At 29.4% G+C, this 13,988-nt stretch overlaps 1 protein-coding gene across 1 annotated transcript in view; it reads left to right on the top strand.

The window, feature by feature from the left end:
• Positions 1 to 12,843, top strand: part of LOC139841106 (uncharacterized) — a 49,651-nt gene extending 36,808 nt beyond the window's left edge. Inside the window, exons 3-6 of the mRNA XM_071831339.1 lie at positions 7,379 to 7,558; positions 7,646 to 8,359; positions 8,591 to 8,639; positions 11,918 to 12,843. Coding sequence (XP_071687440.1) covers positions 7,379 to 7,558; positions 7,646 to 8,359; positions 8,591 to 8,639; positions 11,918 to 12,843 — 1,869 coding nt within the window. The remainder of the gene's footprint in view (positions 1 to 7,378; positions 7,559 to 7,645; positions 8,360 to 8,590; positions 8,640 to 11,917) is intronic.
• The last annotated feature ends 1,145 nt before the right edge of the window (positions 12,844 to 13,988 follow it).

The following is a 13,988-nucleotide window of genomic DNA, read 5'->3' as shown; positions in this document are numbered from 1 at the left end:
ATAATAAATAATAATGATAATAATAATAATAATAAGTATACTACCTTAAAAATAGCTTCCTAAAAAGATGTCGCAACCCAGGATCAAACCCGTGACCCTTCGTTCCATTCAAACACCCCTAAACCGTTCCTCCATTTCATCCTTTCGATTTTAATTCCGAATTAAATCCTTTTACCCAGTATTCGACTATTTTCATTTTCTATATCCTAACTTCATCATCTTATTATGTATCATTCAGCCCAACAAGCAATTTAATCTCGGCCCAACCAACAATATCATGCTTAATTCATCTACAAGCCTAACTGTAAACTAGTTGCGTCTCGGCCCAATAAATTTCTAGCCCAACAATAGACCCAGCAGGTTGTTTAATTAAAAAAAAAATCTTGCTGCAGCCTAGGATTGAACACAGGATCTCTCATTTACACACAAACAACCAGAACCACTCCACCATTATCGCTTTTCTGTTAATATTAGTATCATAATTAAATTTAACCCGATACATTCTGTTTTCATATTTCTTCTCCTTCTTTACAAACCCAGAACTATTCATCCTCAACATATTATCATCGTTACTTATCATATTCGATTCATCATAATTACCATCTCATCATCACGGTTTCATTATCATTGCATCATTTCATGATCAACATTCCTAACCGTAACAATTATCTATTTCATTAATATCGATGATTATCATCAATCTATCTTCTTTTTCACATATTCCCTCACCATAACCCGTTGTAATAAAATCATTGTAGCAGCTGCAGTAGGTACTCTCGAACAACAAAAGATAAATATTGATGGTGGTTTCGCGAGATTTGAAACAGAAAAGCAAGGAAAAAGAAATAACCAATCACGACGGTGAAGGTATCAATATGGCAGCGGTTGTGTAGTTGTAGCTCGTTGGACTGATCAGGGAAACAAGGTTGGCCGGAACAAAAGAGAAAGAAGGTTGGTGTTGTGTGGTGTTTTCCGAACAACAATAGGGAACCACAGCAATAACGTCACAGGTTATAGAGGTTGTCGAATAGTGGCAGCAAACAGATACGTAACAGTAGTAATATCCAAGTTGTTGGGTTGCTAACAGCTCGATATGATGGTGATTGTGTGTGATATGGGTCTGATCGATACAGAAGTCAAAACATTAGCAGGTTTATATGTGATGTTCGATGGTGATGATAACTAATGTTTCGTTGGTGATAATGACAAAACAGTAGCAGTAGCAACCCGAAGCAAAAGTGATGGTGTTCATGTTGGTTGTTGTTATGGTTGTAGTCGTTGGTTCGAGAGGAAACAGAAAAACGCAAGTAGTGTGGTTAGAGGTTGTTGTGATGATCATTGAGTTTAGATAAAGATGGTGGTAAGTTCTTTGACTTGTTGACACCAAATGTAAAGAAAATAATTCGCAAAAAGGTATATGATTAAAGCTATAAATTTGGTTACCAACTTCATATGTATATGAATGTTGTCCATACATATTACATATTTATATTATAAAGTAGTAGTAATCTTCCACTAGTATTGATTAAAAAAAAACGTGCACTAATAGTATAAAATAGGATAGCAGCCGTGTATTATTGAGTTATTCCCTTTCACGGATTGGATTTTGTGCCCGTTGTTAATCAGTGGCGGATAAAAGTCTTCCAAAAAATTTCATATTTTTTTTAAATTAAATATCTTTATTTATTGTTGTCATTATGATATAAAATTCGAGCATTATCTATTAAACAAAAATGATATTAGTTATTCATTCCCAACCCAAGTAAAATATAAAAAGTTTTAAAATTCAACATATAGTTTCTAAATATATTTTTAAGAAAGCTATAATTCGTATAACTTATTTTTGGATCACCGTTTATCTTGAAATTTCATAAGTTTGAATTAAACTTCTCTAAATAATAATTGAAACGTCTAACAAGTATTATAATTATTAATTAATTATATTTGATATACTCCCTTTATATATATATATATAGATTTATTTTAATAACAATTTAATTATATCGTATATTATTTTATATTTTCAGTTCTAACAATTAAATCGTATATTATATATATATATATATATATATATATATATATATATATATATATATATATACACATATATTTATATTTATCTATGTATTTATATGTATACACATTTATTTACAATTAATAGTTCGTGAATCGTCGGAGATAGTCAAAGGTTAATTGAATATATGAAATAGTTCAAACTTTTTTGAGACTCAACATTACAGACTTTGCTTATCGTATCGAAATTATATGAAGATTAAGTTTAAATTTGGTCGGAAATTTCCGGGTCGTCACAGAGGAGGCTACGAACCCATCCCCAATTCATCCAGAATAGATGATGGCTGATTGGTTGATCCATTCAGGTCACACTGCTTTCAGAGCTGGAGTGGGATTCCATTTCGGAATCCGAGGAACTTGAATTAATGATGAATTCCATTTCGTACGATTGAATAAGGATTTTTCGATATGAAATGATTTTTAGTTATCGGATGGTATTCTAATTACATAGAATATCTATAGATATAGAACAAAAGATTTCGTAGATTACGGAGGAATTTGCGGGATATGTCAGGTAAAGTTTAAATTAACAGATACGATAAGATATGATTTAGCAGATACGCTAAGATATGAATTTTGTCTATACACTACTCATGCAATTAATGTAGTAAGACGTGTATAGACTAGTAATGATAAGCAGGTAAATTCCTAAGAATGATAAGTAGATGATTTTCGACTAAAAATGATAAGCAAAACTTTTGACATGCAGATACGGTCGAAGTCCAGGCTCACTAATGCATCCTAACGACTTATCAGTTAGACACACTAATGCAGACCTGGTTCGCTAAGACCACCGCTCTGATACCAACTGAAAGGACCCGTTCATATACATTATAAACGATTCACAATAGTTGATTTCATCGCGAGGTATTTGACCTCTATATGATACATTTTACAAACATTGCATTCGTTTCTAAAAGACAAACTTTCTTTACAACGAAAGTTGACGGCATGCATACCATTTCATAATACATCCAACTACAATTGACTTAATAATAATCTTGATGAATTTCAACGACTCAAATGCAACGTCTTTCAAAATATGCCATGAATGACTCCAAGTAATATCTCTAAAATGAGCAAATGCACAGCGGAAGATTTCTTTAACACCTGAGAATAAACGTGCTTTAAAGTGTCAACCAAAAGGTTGGTGAGTTCATTAGTTTATCATAATCATTCATTCCCATTATTTTAATAGACCACAAGAATTTCATTTCCAGTTCTCATAAATATACGTCCCATGCATAGAGACAAAAATCATTCATATGGTGAACACCTGGTAACCGACATTAACAAGATGCATATAAGAATATCCCCTATCATTCCGGGAAATACTTCGGACATGATAAAAATAAATTCGAAGTACTAAAGCATCCGGTACTTTGGATGGGGTTCGTTAGGCCCAATAGATATATCTTTAGGATTCGCGTCAATTAGTAGATCGGTTTACTAATTCTTAGGTTACCAAGCAAAAGGGACATATTCGGCTTCGATCATTCACCCATATAATATAGTTTCAATTACTTGTGTCTATTTCGTAAAACATTTATAAAAATTGAACATGTATTCTCAGCCCAAAAATATAAAGGGTAAAAAGGCAAATGAAACTCACCATACTGTATTTCGTAGTAAAAATACATATAACGTCATTGAACAAGTGCAAGGTTGGCCTCGGATTCACGAACCTAAATTAATTATATATATTTATGTGTTGGTCAATATTTGTCTAACAAATTAGGTCAAGTCATAGTGTATCACAATCCTAAGGCTCGAGAATAATATGTAAAGGTCAACAAAAGTCAATTTGACTCAAAATAATTTCCAAAATCTATACATGATTAATATATAGTTTAAATATCGTCATTTTATATTTTTAAAAGATTTATTAGAGTAAATAATATAATTCATTTATTAATAAATAAAATTTTATATTAAAATTTATATAATAAAATATACTTTTATATATATTAAGTAATAAAATTTATAGAGTTTATTTAGTATCATAAAGATAATATGATAGGTATTATTAAAGTAATTTTATTACACGTAGTAAAATATGTTTGTATCACATATTTATTTGATTAAATAATATCTATAATAATAGTAAGTAAAAGTTATATTATTTTGTAATAATAATTATTATTATTCTATTAATAAAAATATCAATATTTATAATTACTAAAAATGACATTATGATAAAATGATAATTCTAATTATGATAACTTTAATAATTACGATACTTTTTAATATTAACTTTAAAATAATAATTCTATTTAAAATAATAATAATAATAATAATAATTATATTTTATAATAACAATGACATTTCTATTAAAATGATAATTTTTATTAAAATGATAGTTTTTAATACTAACGATACTTTTAATAATAATAGTAATGATAAAAATAATAAGAATGATAATTTTATCTAAATCAATATCTTATAATATTTTAATTTCATCATAATACTCATACTCATTATTTCCTAATCGTTTCGTTTAATAGCTTTTAATCGTCTTTTATATCATGTTCATAATAATGATAATAATAGTAATCAAAATAATTAGGTGTTACTAATATTAGTTTTAATTACAATAATACTAATAATGATAATTACTATGATATTATTAACGATAATACTAATAACTATTTTAATGATAATAATTAATAATAATAATAATAACAACAACAATAACCATTTTTAAATAATGATATATATATATATATATTAATAATGATGATAATAATAATAATAATAATAATAATAATAATAATAATAATAATAATAATAATAATAATTAGATAATAATAATAATAATAGTACTAATTATAACTTTAACGATAATAACGATAGTAATAATAATAAAAATAACAATTTTAATGATAATTCCTTTTATTGATAATGATAATAGTAATAATAATATAAAACTAGAACGACGATAATAACGATGATAATAATAATCATTTTTAATAATAATACAAAAATTCAATTGACTATAACTTCAAATCCGTTCATCGAAACCATTCGATATCTAAATGAAAAGTTCTTAATTTTTCGCTAGCTTTTCAACGACATGCATATCTTATGCCTTATCTCAACCGCATACGTAACTAATTCATGATTCAACATATCCTATCTAATGGCAATATCAAAAGTACAAGCATGCATAATCCTATATTCTCGAGCACTAGTCAGGGATACACTATTAATATATAAAAATTAAATTATGAGTACTCACGTATCAATATTGAGATTCAATATTGTAGGAAAAGTACGTAGACGCAACGGAGATGATAAACACTAGTTTGACTTACGAGCAATACTCCCGAACCATACCCATAACCTCCATAGCTATAACCCATAATTTTCTTAGCTCTATCCCCCTCGAAAAACAATTTCGAAATCACTCGAACAGCACTCCATCGTAATATTTTATGTATACTAATAATATCTTGAAATAATACGGAGTAAATATATATATGTAAATCGATTGAGAGAGTTTAGAGAAAATATTTTCAAGTTTCTATGAAATAATGAAACCTATTGAATTCTATTTATAATAGATTTTTGAATTATTAAAGTGAATTATTAAAGTATGAATTATTAAAGTGAATTATTAAAGTATGAATTATTAAAGTAAATTATTAAAGTATGAATTATTAAAGTGAATTATTAAAGTATGAATTATTAAAGTGGATTATTAAAGTTAAAGTAAAGTAAAAATAAAGTAAAGGTAAAGTTTAAGTTTAAGTATAGTAAAAGTATAAAACTATGTACGTATAATACGCGTATAAATATATATAATATTAATTTAAATTGTTATATATACTTAATAAAATAAAATATAAATATCGTTATCTTTATCATACTGGTTAAGTAATGAGTTGTCAAAAATGGTTCTAGATATTTATAAAAGTTATATACGTTTTAATAATAAAGTTCTTTTTAAACTGAAAACGTTTTTGTACGTTTGAAACTAAATCAAATAAATATGATAATTTTGTTTTCCAAAACTAAATATATTTAAGAATTATTTTATTTAAAGGTTAAAATAATGGAAATCATTATATCATAAAACGTTTTAGAAAAGTAGAATCATATATATTCATAATAGGTTTCAAGTTTTTAAATTACAGTCTGTTGGTGAAGCATGGGATAAAGTCCAAAGGTTAAATAAACGTATGAAATCATCTTAATGAAAAATGTCGAGTTACTTAACTTGTCGATATCCAACATCTAAGTTATTTACACTCCACGTTCTTACTTATAAATCACTTTACCATTTTCCGAATGTTGTCAAAAAGAATAGATTTCTTAAATCACAGTGGACCTCATAACATAGACCCGTAATCATATCACAATGTATCTGATAAATCAGTCATTTGATATTATCTTCTAATTCCGTTGATAACTATTAGAATATATTTTGAAACAAATACGTTTATATAAAGTATTATACGCCTAATACTTTGTTAATGTTTTCAAGTTATAATATATACACATATACATATATAATCATGTTCGTTCAATTTAATGGTTCATGAATCGTTGGAACTTGGTCGATGTTTAAATAAATGTATGGACACAGTTTAAAATTCTTGAGATTCAACTTAACAAACTTTGCTTATCGTGTCAGAATAATATAAAGATAAAGTTTAAATTTGGTTGGAAATTTCTGGGTTGTCACACGAAATACATATATACAAATACATAAATATAGATATATGATTACATATTTACCATTACAAGTTCATTTACCACTAGATTTACATGTTGCTTTCAACCGTATAATGAAATAACAATAATTTATTACCATAAAACACGTAAATCTAACAAACTAAACTTACAAAATTCATATTTAATTATATGTAATCTATTCTATATAGTAAATTTAACAAATTGTGTTATAGCTTCGACCAAGATTGCATATTTTTATGGCTAGATTTTAATTATGTCATCTTATATTTATTTTTGCTATATTACGTTATTATTTTGATCGAATATAAGAAAATATTATAACATTTTTTAAAATCCACTAGATATCCATTAACCTGCTTAATTCACTGGATATGGATATGGATGGATGACCTGAAACTAAATGGATATATATATGGATATGGATGAACAAAAAATAAATAAATATGGATATGGATACAGCATCATCCGATCCATTGACATTATCTCTAATTGGGTGTTGTCGTATTATATAACTCTTGAGGAATCAACAAAATGTCACGTGCATATTCTTCTCAATTACCCCGTATGTGTTTGTTCGTTTTGCAAAATTTCTGACTCAATTTTAAAGCACCTAAAAATTCGACTCAGTGATATCATATTTGCCACCGATAGCTTTTCAAAGGCAAACCTTCTTTGGACTGAAGGTCACCATCAGGTATACAAAGCAGAACTTGAGCATTTCGATCAAGAAACTTTTACCTTAGTAGAAGAGAACAATAAAAGCGAAGTAACTAAGAGACGCACCACTGTATGTATAAAACGCCTTATCATTAGAGAAGACCAAGAAAGAGAAGAATTATTCTTTAACTAAATTGAAATGCTTACCACTTGTAAGCATCATAACATAGTTACTCTACTTGGATTTTGTGATGAAGATTTCGAGTTGATCCTTGTTTTTGAGAATACTAGTAATAAACTTTCTAGTTATCTGAAGGACACTGAGAAACCTATTCTTACTTGGGCAGAATGTTTGAGAATATGTCTTGATGTAGCATATGGATTAAGGTACCTACACTACGGGATGGAAGCCCAAAAGGTGATAATTCATCGTGATATAAGTAGCGACACAATTGCTTTAGATGGGAATTTGGGGGCACAAATTGCCAAGTTTGGTAAGTCGGTATTTCTTCCTTCGTATCTAGATGACCATACTCTTTATCCCGATACGATTATTGGTTGTTTTGGTTACGGATATCCGGAATATATGAACATTGGTAAGTTAAATAGAGAATCGAATGTATATAGTTTCGGAGTAATTTTGTATGAAATTTTATGTGGTAAAGTAATCGATCTATCACACTATACGGAGAATGAGGAAGAGTGGGTACATGAGGTGCGAAGATGCTTCCATGACGGAACTATAAAGGATATGGTTGATCCTATAATTAAGGAGGAAAGTGGTGACATTTTTGCCCTGAGTAAAGGACCAAACAAAAATTCAATGGACGCATTTTTGAAAATAGTAGATGCGTGTTTGGTAGAAATTCAAGACAAACGGCCAACAATAAATGTTGTTATCGAGGAGCTCGAGAAAGCCTTAATGTTTCAAGTAAGTCACGGTTTAAAATCAAATCTCTTTTTTCCTTTACATATATCTTTTACTCCTACTCCTATTCATAAGTTGTCACGTAATTAAAACCCTACTAGTTAATGGACCCGTGATTTCACGAGTGTGTTAAAATAATATATAAAAAGAGACCTATATAACTCTGAGACATAAGAGTCCTGATCGTAATACTTTGTGTTCCTTTTCTAATTGCAATATTCATTTTCTGAACAGGCGAAGCAAAATGAGACAAACAAAATACATTTAATAAATTCTTTTAGAAGTATGAAGATAATAACCTAATATACAAACTTGACACTTCACATTTACATGGGACTCCCATATACTTAGATAAAGGATCCAAATAAATTAGGCCAAAGTTATGTAACCAACACTTCCTAACTTGTATCAAGTCTTTTGCAGATTCTTCAAAATTATTGTAGTTTACACTAAGGAGGTCATTCATAATGCTCTCTAGTAGAGCAAGTGCAACCCTTGAAGTTACTATTGCTTTCCATTACTTACACGTAGGCATAGAACACAAAACAATGTCAAATTAGTATAATTCTTCATTCAACAATAAAGCATAACCTAATCATGGAACTAATAAGTATTTACCAAGTACCAAAAAAACTTGTAATGCATTTTAAACACTACATAAATAACCACATTAGTTAGAGCAATGGACATAGGTATAACAGTGGTTAGAACCAGGGATTTTATTTACTGAAAATATAGAACGTACAATGACTGGAGCAACTCATTATAGTAGTGAGTGCTGTCGTTGTTTTTTATAAGTCTAATTATAGATTCAAGAAAACTAATAAAATTCATAATCTAAATCAAGATATCAGGATATGAAATAAAAATAAAACATTGACATCTTTAAATGACAAGAGATGGCTACCTGAAAAACGTCTGCAACTAAATTCATCGTTGTCACTTCAAGAAACATACGATGTGCGTCCAATAAATATTCATATCAACTAAATTCATATCCAAAACAAAAGTTCATTTATTCACCAATTCAGTTCATTTTTAAATAAACCTTAGCCTTGGACTTAATGTAATCTAAATCAAGATATCAAGATATGAAATTTTACGCTTATGATAAAAATTTGAAATTTATTCCAAGCTAAAGACACTGATGTAAACCTCCCAAAAGATACAGAATCTCTAAGACCATGTACATGGTTTCCCAACAACAATGTGTTCCCTACAACACTACCCAACACCCGTTTGTGCAATCAAATTAGGTAATTCGTTTACAAACCCAACTGTTTCTACATAACCCATTGGTTGATATCCATTTATAACTTGAACAACTAATGAAAATTATAATTACAACATGTCATACTTGAAATTATCCGAATGAAAGTAAATAATGAGAGATGGAAAACAGGAGCTATAAAATGCAAATCGTATTGACAATCACCTTTCATTTGTAGTAAATGCTAGGTATTGACCCGCAAACAATCCGTTACTTTCATTGGTGTAACTTTCCTCTTGAGGAGTAAACACGCGGAAGCTGCATAGAAGAAATCACACAAGCACAGAAAATTGATACTGCACAAAAATTAGAAAGCTACACATGATTTAATGGATTCTCTGGTAACAAAAAATTAAGGCTACGCATGATTATAGATAAATAGGCTGTATATACATGGTGATGTCCAAACAAAAATCATCAAATTATCCAACAACAACAACAACAACAACAACAACAACAACAACAATACCCAATCCCACAAAAGTGGGGTATGAGAGAGGTGGGTGTAGACAATCATTCCTCGTACCCTAGATTAGAAGGAAGTCACTACTCCACCCGAGGGTATGGAACCCGCGCCTAGATAAGGTCGTCCCTTCCTCTACTCTAGAGCAAAAGAGATTGCTTTCAAACGGACCTCCGGCCAGAAGTGCTCATAAAAACGAAATAGATAGGGCAAAAGATACGTACCTGTAAGAGTTATGTGCTCCTAGCAAGAAGCAACCATACACAGTAACCAAAAAAGAGAACACATAAAGCAGTAATGCACAACAGTAGGGCAAATAGCATAGATCATACAGAGCACAAAACCATCAAATTATCCCACTAAACTTTAAATAAGAAACTTAATAATAACAATTTAATCAAACTATTTAATTTAAATTAAAACATGATTTGGCTAAATAAATCGAAAAACCATCAAATTATCCCACTAAACTTTAAATAAGAAACTTAATAATAACAATTTAATCAAACTATTTAATTTAAATTAAAACATGATTTGGCTAAATAAATCGACATTCCAACCAAAGTTAATATAAAACAAAAAAATTTAAAATATGATATAGGAAAGAAGGATACCATAAGAAGTAATCAAAGTTAGTTGTTACTTAACATATATCATTCAAATTCTAATAAAAGCTTGCATCTGATGTTGTACCTCAAGATCAGCCAAGCACCTTGTGTGCATCATGTTGATTGCTATAAAAGAAACAAACTGGCTCTTCAAATACCTTGCAAACTGTAAATGAAAAATCTTTCTCAAATATTATATACCTCGAAGATTAAAATTCAGTGTTAGTTGCTCATGTGAAGATGACATCTTCATGAAGACAACACTGACAAAAACTCTGAAAGATGCAAGCTGAAGAAAATGAAAAATCATATATGATGCGAAGCAAGATGCAAATCCAATTTTATATAGATCACTCATCCATGTATTTGAAGATGGAGTGATAATATAGATGAGAGGAAGTAGAATAAGATAAATACGGTCTATATCTTTTACTACTCCCTCCGTCCCAGATTAATTGTCCACAGACAAAAAACACACAGTTTAAGAAATGTCATTATCACACTGTACTTTTTCCTTACTTTACTGTTTTACCCTCAACTAATTAATTAGAAATCTCTCTCACCTTTGTAATTTAATTAATTCATTAGGGACAATATTGTAAACATCATCAAATTTACTTTCCATATTTGGAAGTGGACAATTAATTTGGGACGTCCAAAAAGGAATACTGGACAATTAATTCAGGACGGAGGGAGTATATCTTTTATGAGAAGAAGCTTTATGGTTTGAATTTTAAACACGTAAAAAGATTACTGGATATTTTAAAAGCGTAATTTTGTGAGCTCCAAAAAGAAAATCCTGACACCTTGATAACATAAAAAGCCTCCATTGTAATTCAAATTTAAAATCAAATTAATATTAAATTATTTGATGTAATTAATTTAAGTTTAAATTCAAATAAATTATTATTAAATATAATTAAATAATTGATGACATCATGAAGATGGCTTAAGTTTTTTTAATTTATTATTGAATTTTTGTTAACCTTAGAAAATAGTTATTTATGACATCATGTTTTTAGTCTTTTACAGGAATAGAATAGAAATAGAATAGATTCACTTCAAAATACGTTATGGAAATTTCAACTATTTAGAATAAAATTCTTCCCAATATCACTACTATACGCATAACTGTCATTTGGTATATAATTTTTTAATATTCTCTTGTTATAATGCATGTATCTTACTTATTTATTCAGTCTCTCATATATGGTTGACAGGTAAACAACAAAGACACCCTCAGGTTTCACTTGAAGACATAGAATTAGCAACCAAAAATTTCCATGTTGAAAATTGTGTTGGTGGAGGAGGGTTTGGGAAAGTTTATAAAGGAAAAATTCCACATAGTGATAACATAATTGTTGCAAAACAATTGGATACGACAGGTGGTCAAGGGGATAAGCAATTTCGGAATGAGCTCCAAATTCTTGTTAACTATAAGCATGACAATATCATTAGTCTTGTAGACTATTGTGATGAAAAAGATGCAAAAATCATTGTCTATGAGTATGCAATAAGAGGAAGTCTTGATAGGCACTTGAATGATAGTCATCTTACTTGGACGAAACGACTTAGCATATGCATTGATGTTGCATCCGCATTGGATTTTCTTCATGGGGGTGACAAAACACTAGCAACGGTTATACATAGAGACATCAAACCCGATAACATTTTGCTAACCGGTGACTGGAAAGCAAAACTTGGTGATTTTGGACTTTCCTTGACAAGTGCAATAAATAATGAAACCGACTTCGTCATTGATCATGCGTGTGGGACAGAGGGCTATGTGGATCCACTTTACATGAAATCGCGTTTCTTAACCAAAGAATCTGATATATATTTGTTTGGTGTAGTTTTATTTGAAATCTTGTGTGGAAGATCAACGTTCGATTGCAAAAGACAGGAACATGTGCATCTATCAGTTTTCATTAAAGACGTATTTGAAAAAGGAAAAGGAGATCATGATGAAATTGTATTTGAGAAAATTAAAAAAGAGATTATCCCTGAAGCATTGAGTGTATTCCAAATGATAGCCTACCAGTGCTTAAATGAGAACAGCGAAAAACGACCAAAAGCAAAAGAAGTTGTGCAACAACTTAAGAAGGCTTTGGAATTGCAGATAAGTTATCATACCTTTTCTTATTAGGTAGGGTTTGAATTAAATATATATAGTTACATAATTTAAATTAAAGGCATAGGTTAGAAAAAAAACTCAATCAACTAATTACAGTAGTACTTTATTATATTTATTACTCGTATTACAATTGATGATTGATTTTGTTCCTCACTTAAAGCTTTAACCATAACATAGGAGCAGACGACTCTACATTCAACTGTATAAAAAATCATGATAAGTGACGATTTATCATATCGATTCACATTATTTTCAAAGGTCTATCAAATATTCAAAGATATATCAGTGCAAGGGTGAGAAAAGTTCCACTGACTGAAAGTAAAACGTTGTCCTCGGATACTGCAGGTCGTGTTGTGTAACACAGTGTTAAAATATACAATCTATCACTTGATGTAAGTGTGTGCCATTTGCTTATGTTTATGATTGGTTAAGTGCAGGTTGTTAAATTGAGGGTCTAAATGGTTCTGGACTGTGAGGAGCTAATTAAGTGTAAATGTTTGATGATTGTTCGTGGCTAAAGTTTCAAGAAGTAAAGTCAGGGGACCAAAGTGCAAGATTGGTGTTACAAATATAAATACCATTTATTTTTCTGTTTTAGTTGTGAATTTGTTCTCATAATTTTCATACACATTTGTTCATATACTCTGTTTTAGTTTGAAGTTGGAGGTCTAGAGGTTGATGATGTTATCTGTTATTGTTTTCTATTACTCTTTTGATCACAAACTCGGTGTTTGTTGACCGTTATAATTCTTAGCATTGACAGACTTGTTTCTTTTGCGTATGAAATTTGTAAGCTTCTGAAAATTAAATCATTTGATTAGAGTATTAAGATTCGTACTTGTTCATATATTCTTTCTGAAAAATTGCGTTATCAGGTTAACAAATGGAAGTTGTTATGTGGAATGTTAACTCAAATCATAAGCTTAAAAGTGTGTGTGTGTTTTTTTTCTTTTTTGAGTTTGAAATTGCATTATCAGGTCAATGCATAAAAATGGTGGTTCTACCAATTTTAGTGTTGAATTTAATAACACCATTAATTTTATATATTAAAGAGTCAATTTCATGTTATTGATAGTTAGAATGGGCTTAAATTTTCATATTTTTATCAGTTGTCAGTTTATTTGGCATTTGAGATTGTTTCATTAGGTTGTTTGATA

This window comes from Rutidosis leptorrhynchoides, chromosome 4 (genome assembly GCF_046630445.1).
Source record: "Rutidosis leptorrhynchoides isolate AG116_Rl617_1_P2 chromosome 4, CSIRO_AGI_Rlap_v1, whole genome shotgun sequence".
Taxonomy (NCBI): domain Eukaryota; kingdom Viridiplantae; phylum Streptophyta; class Magnoliopsida; order Asterales; family Asteraceae; genus Rutidosis; species Rutidosis leptorrhynchoides.
This window is presented reverse-complemented; position numbering and strand designations above follow the sequence as displayed.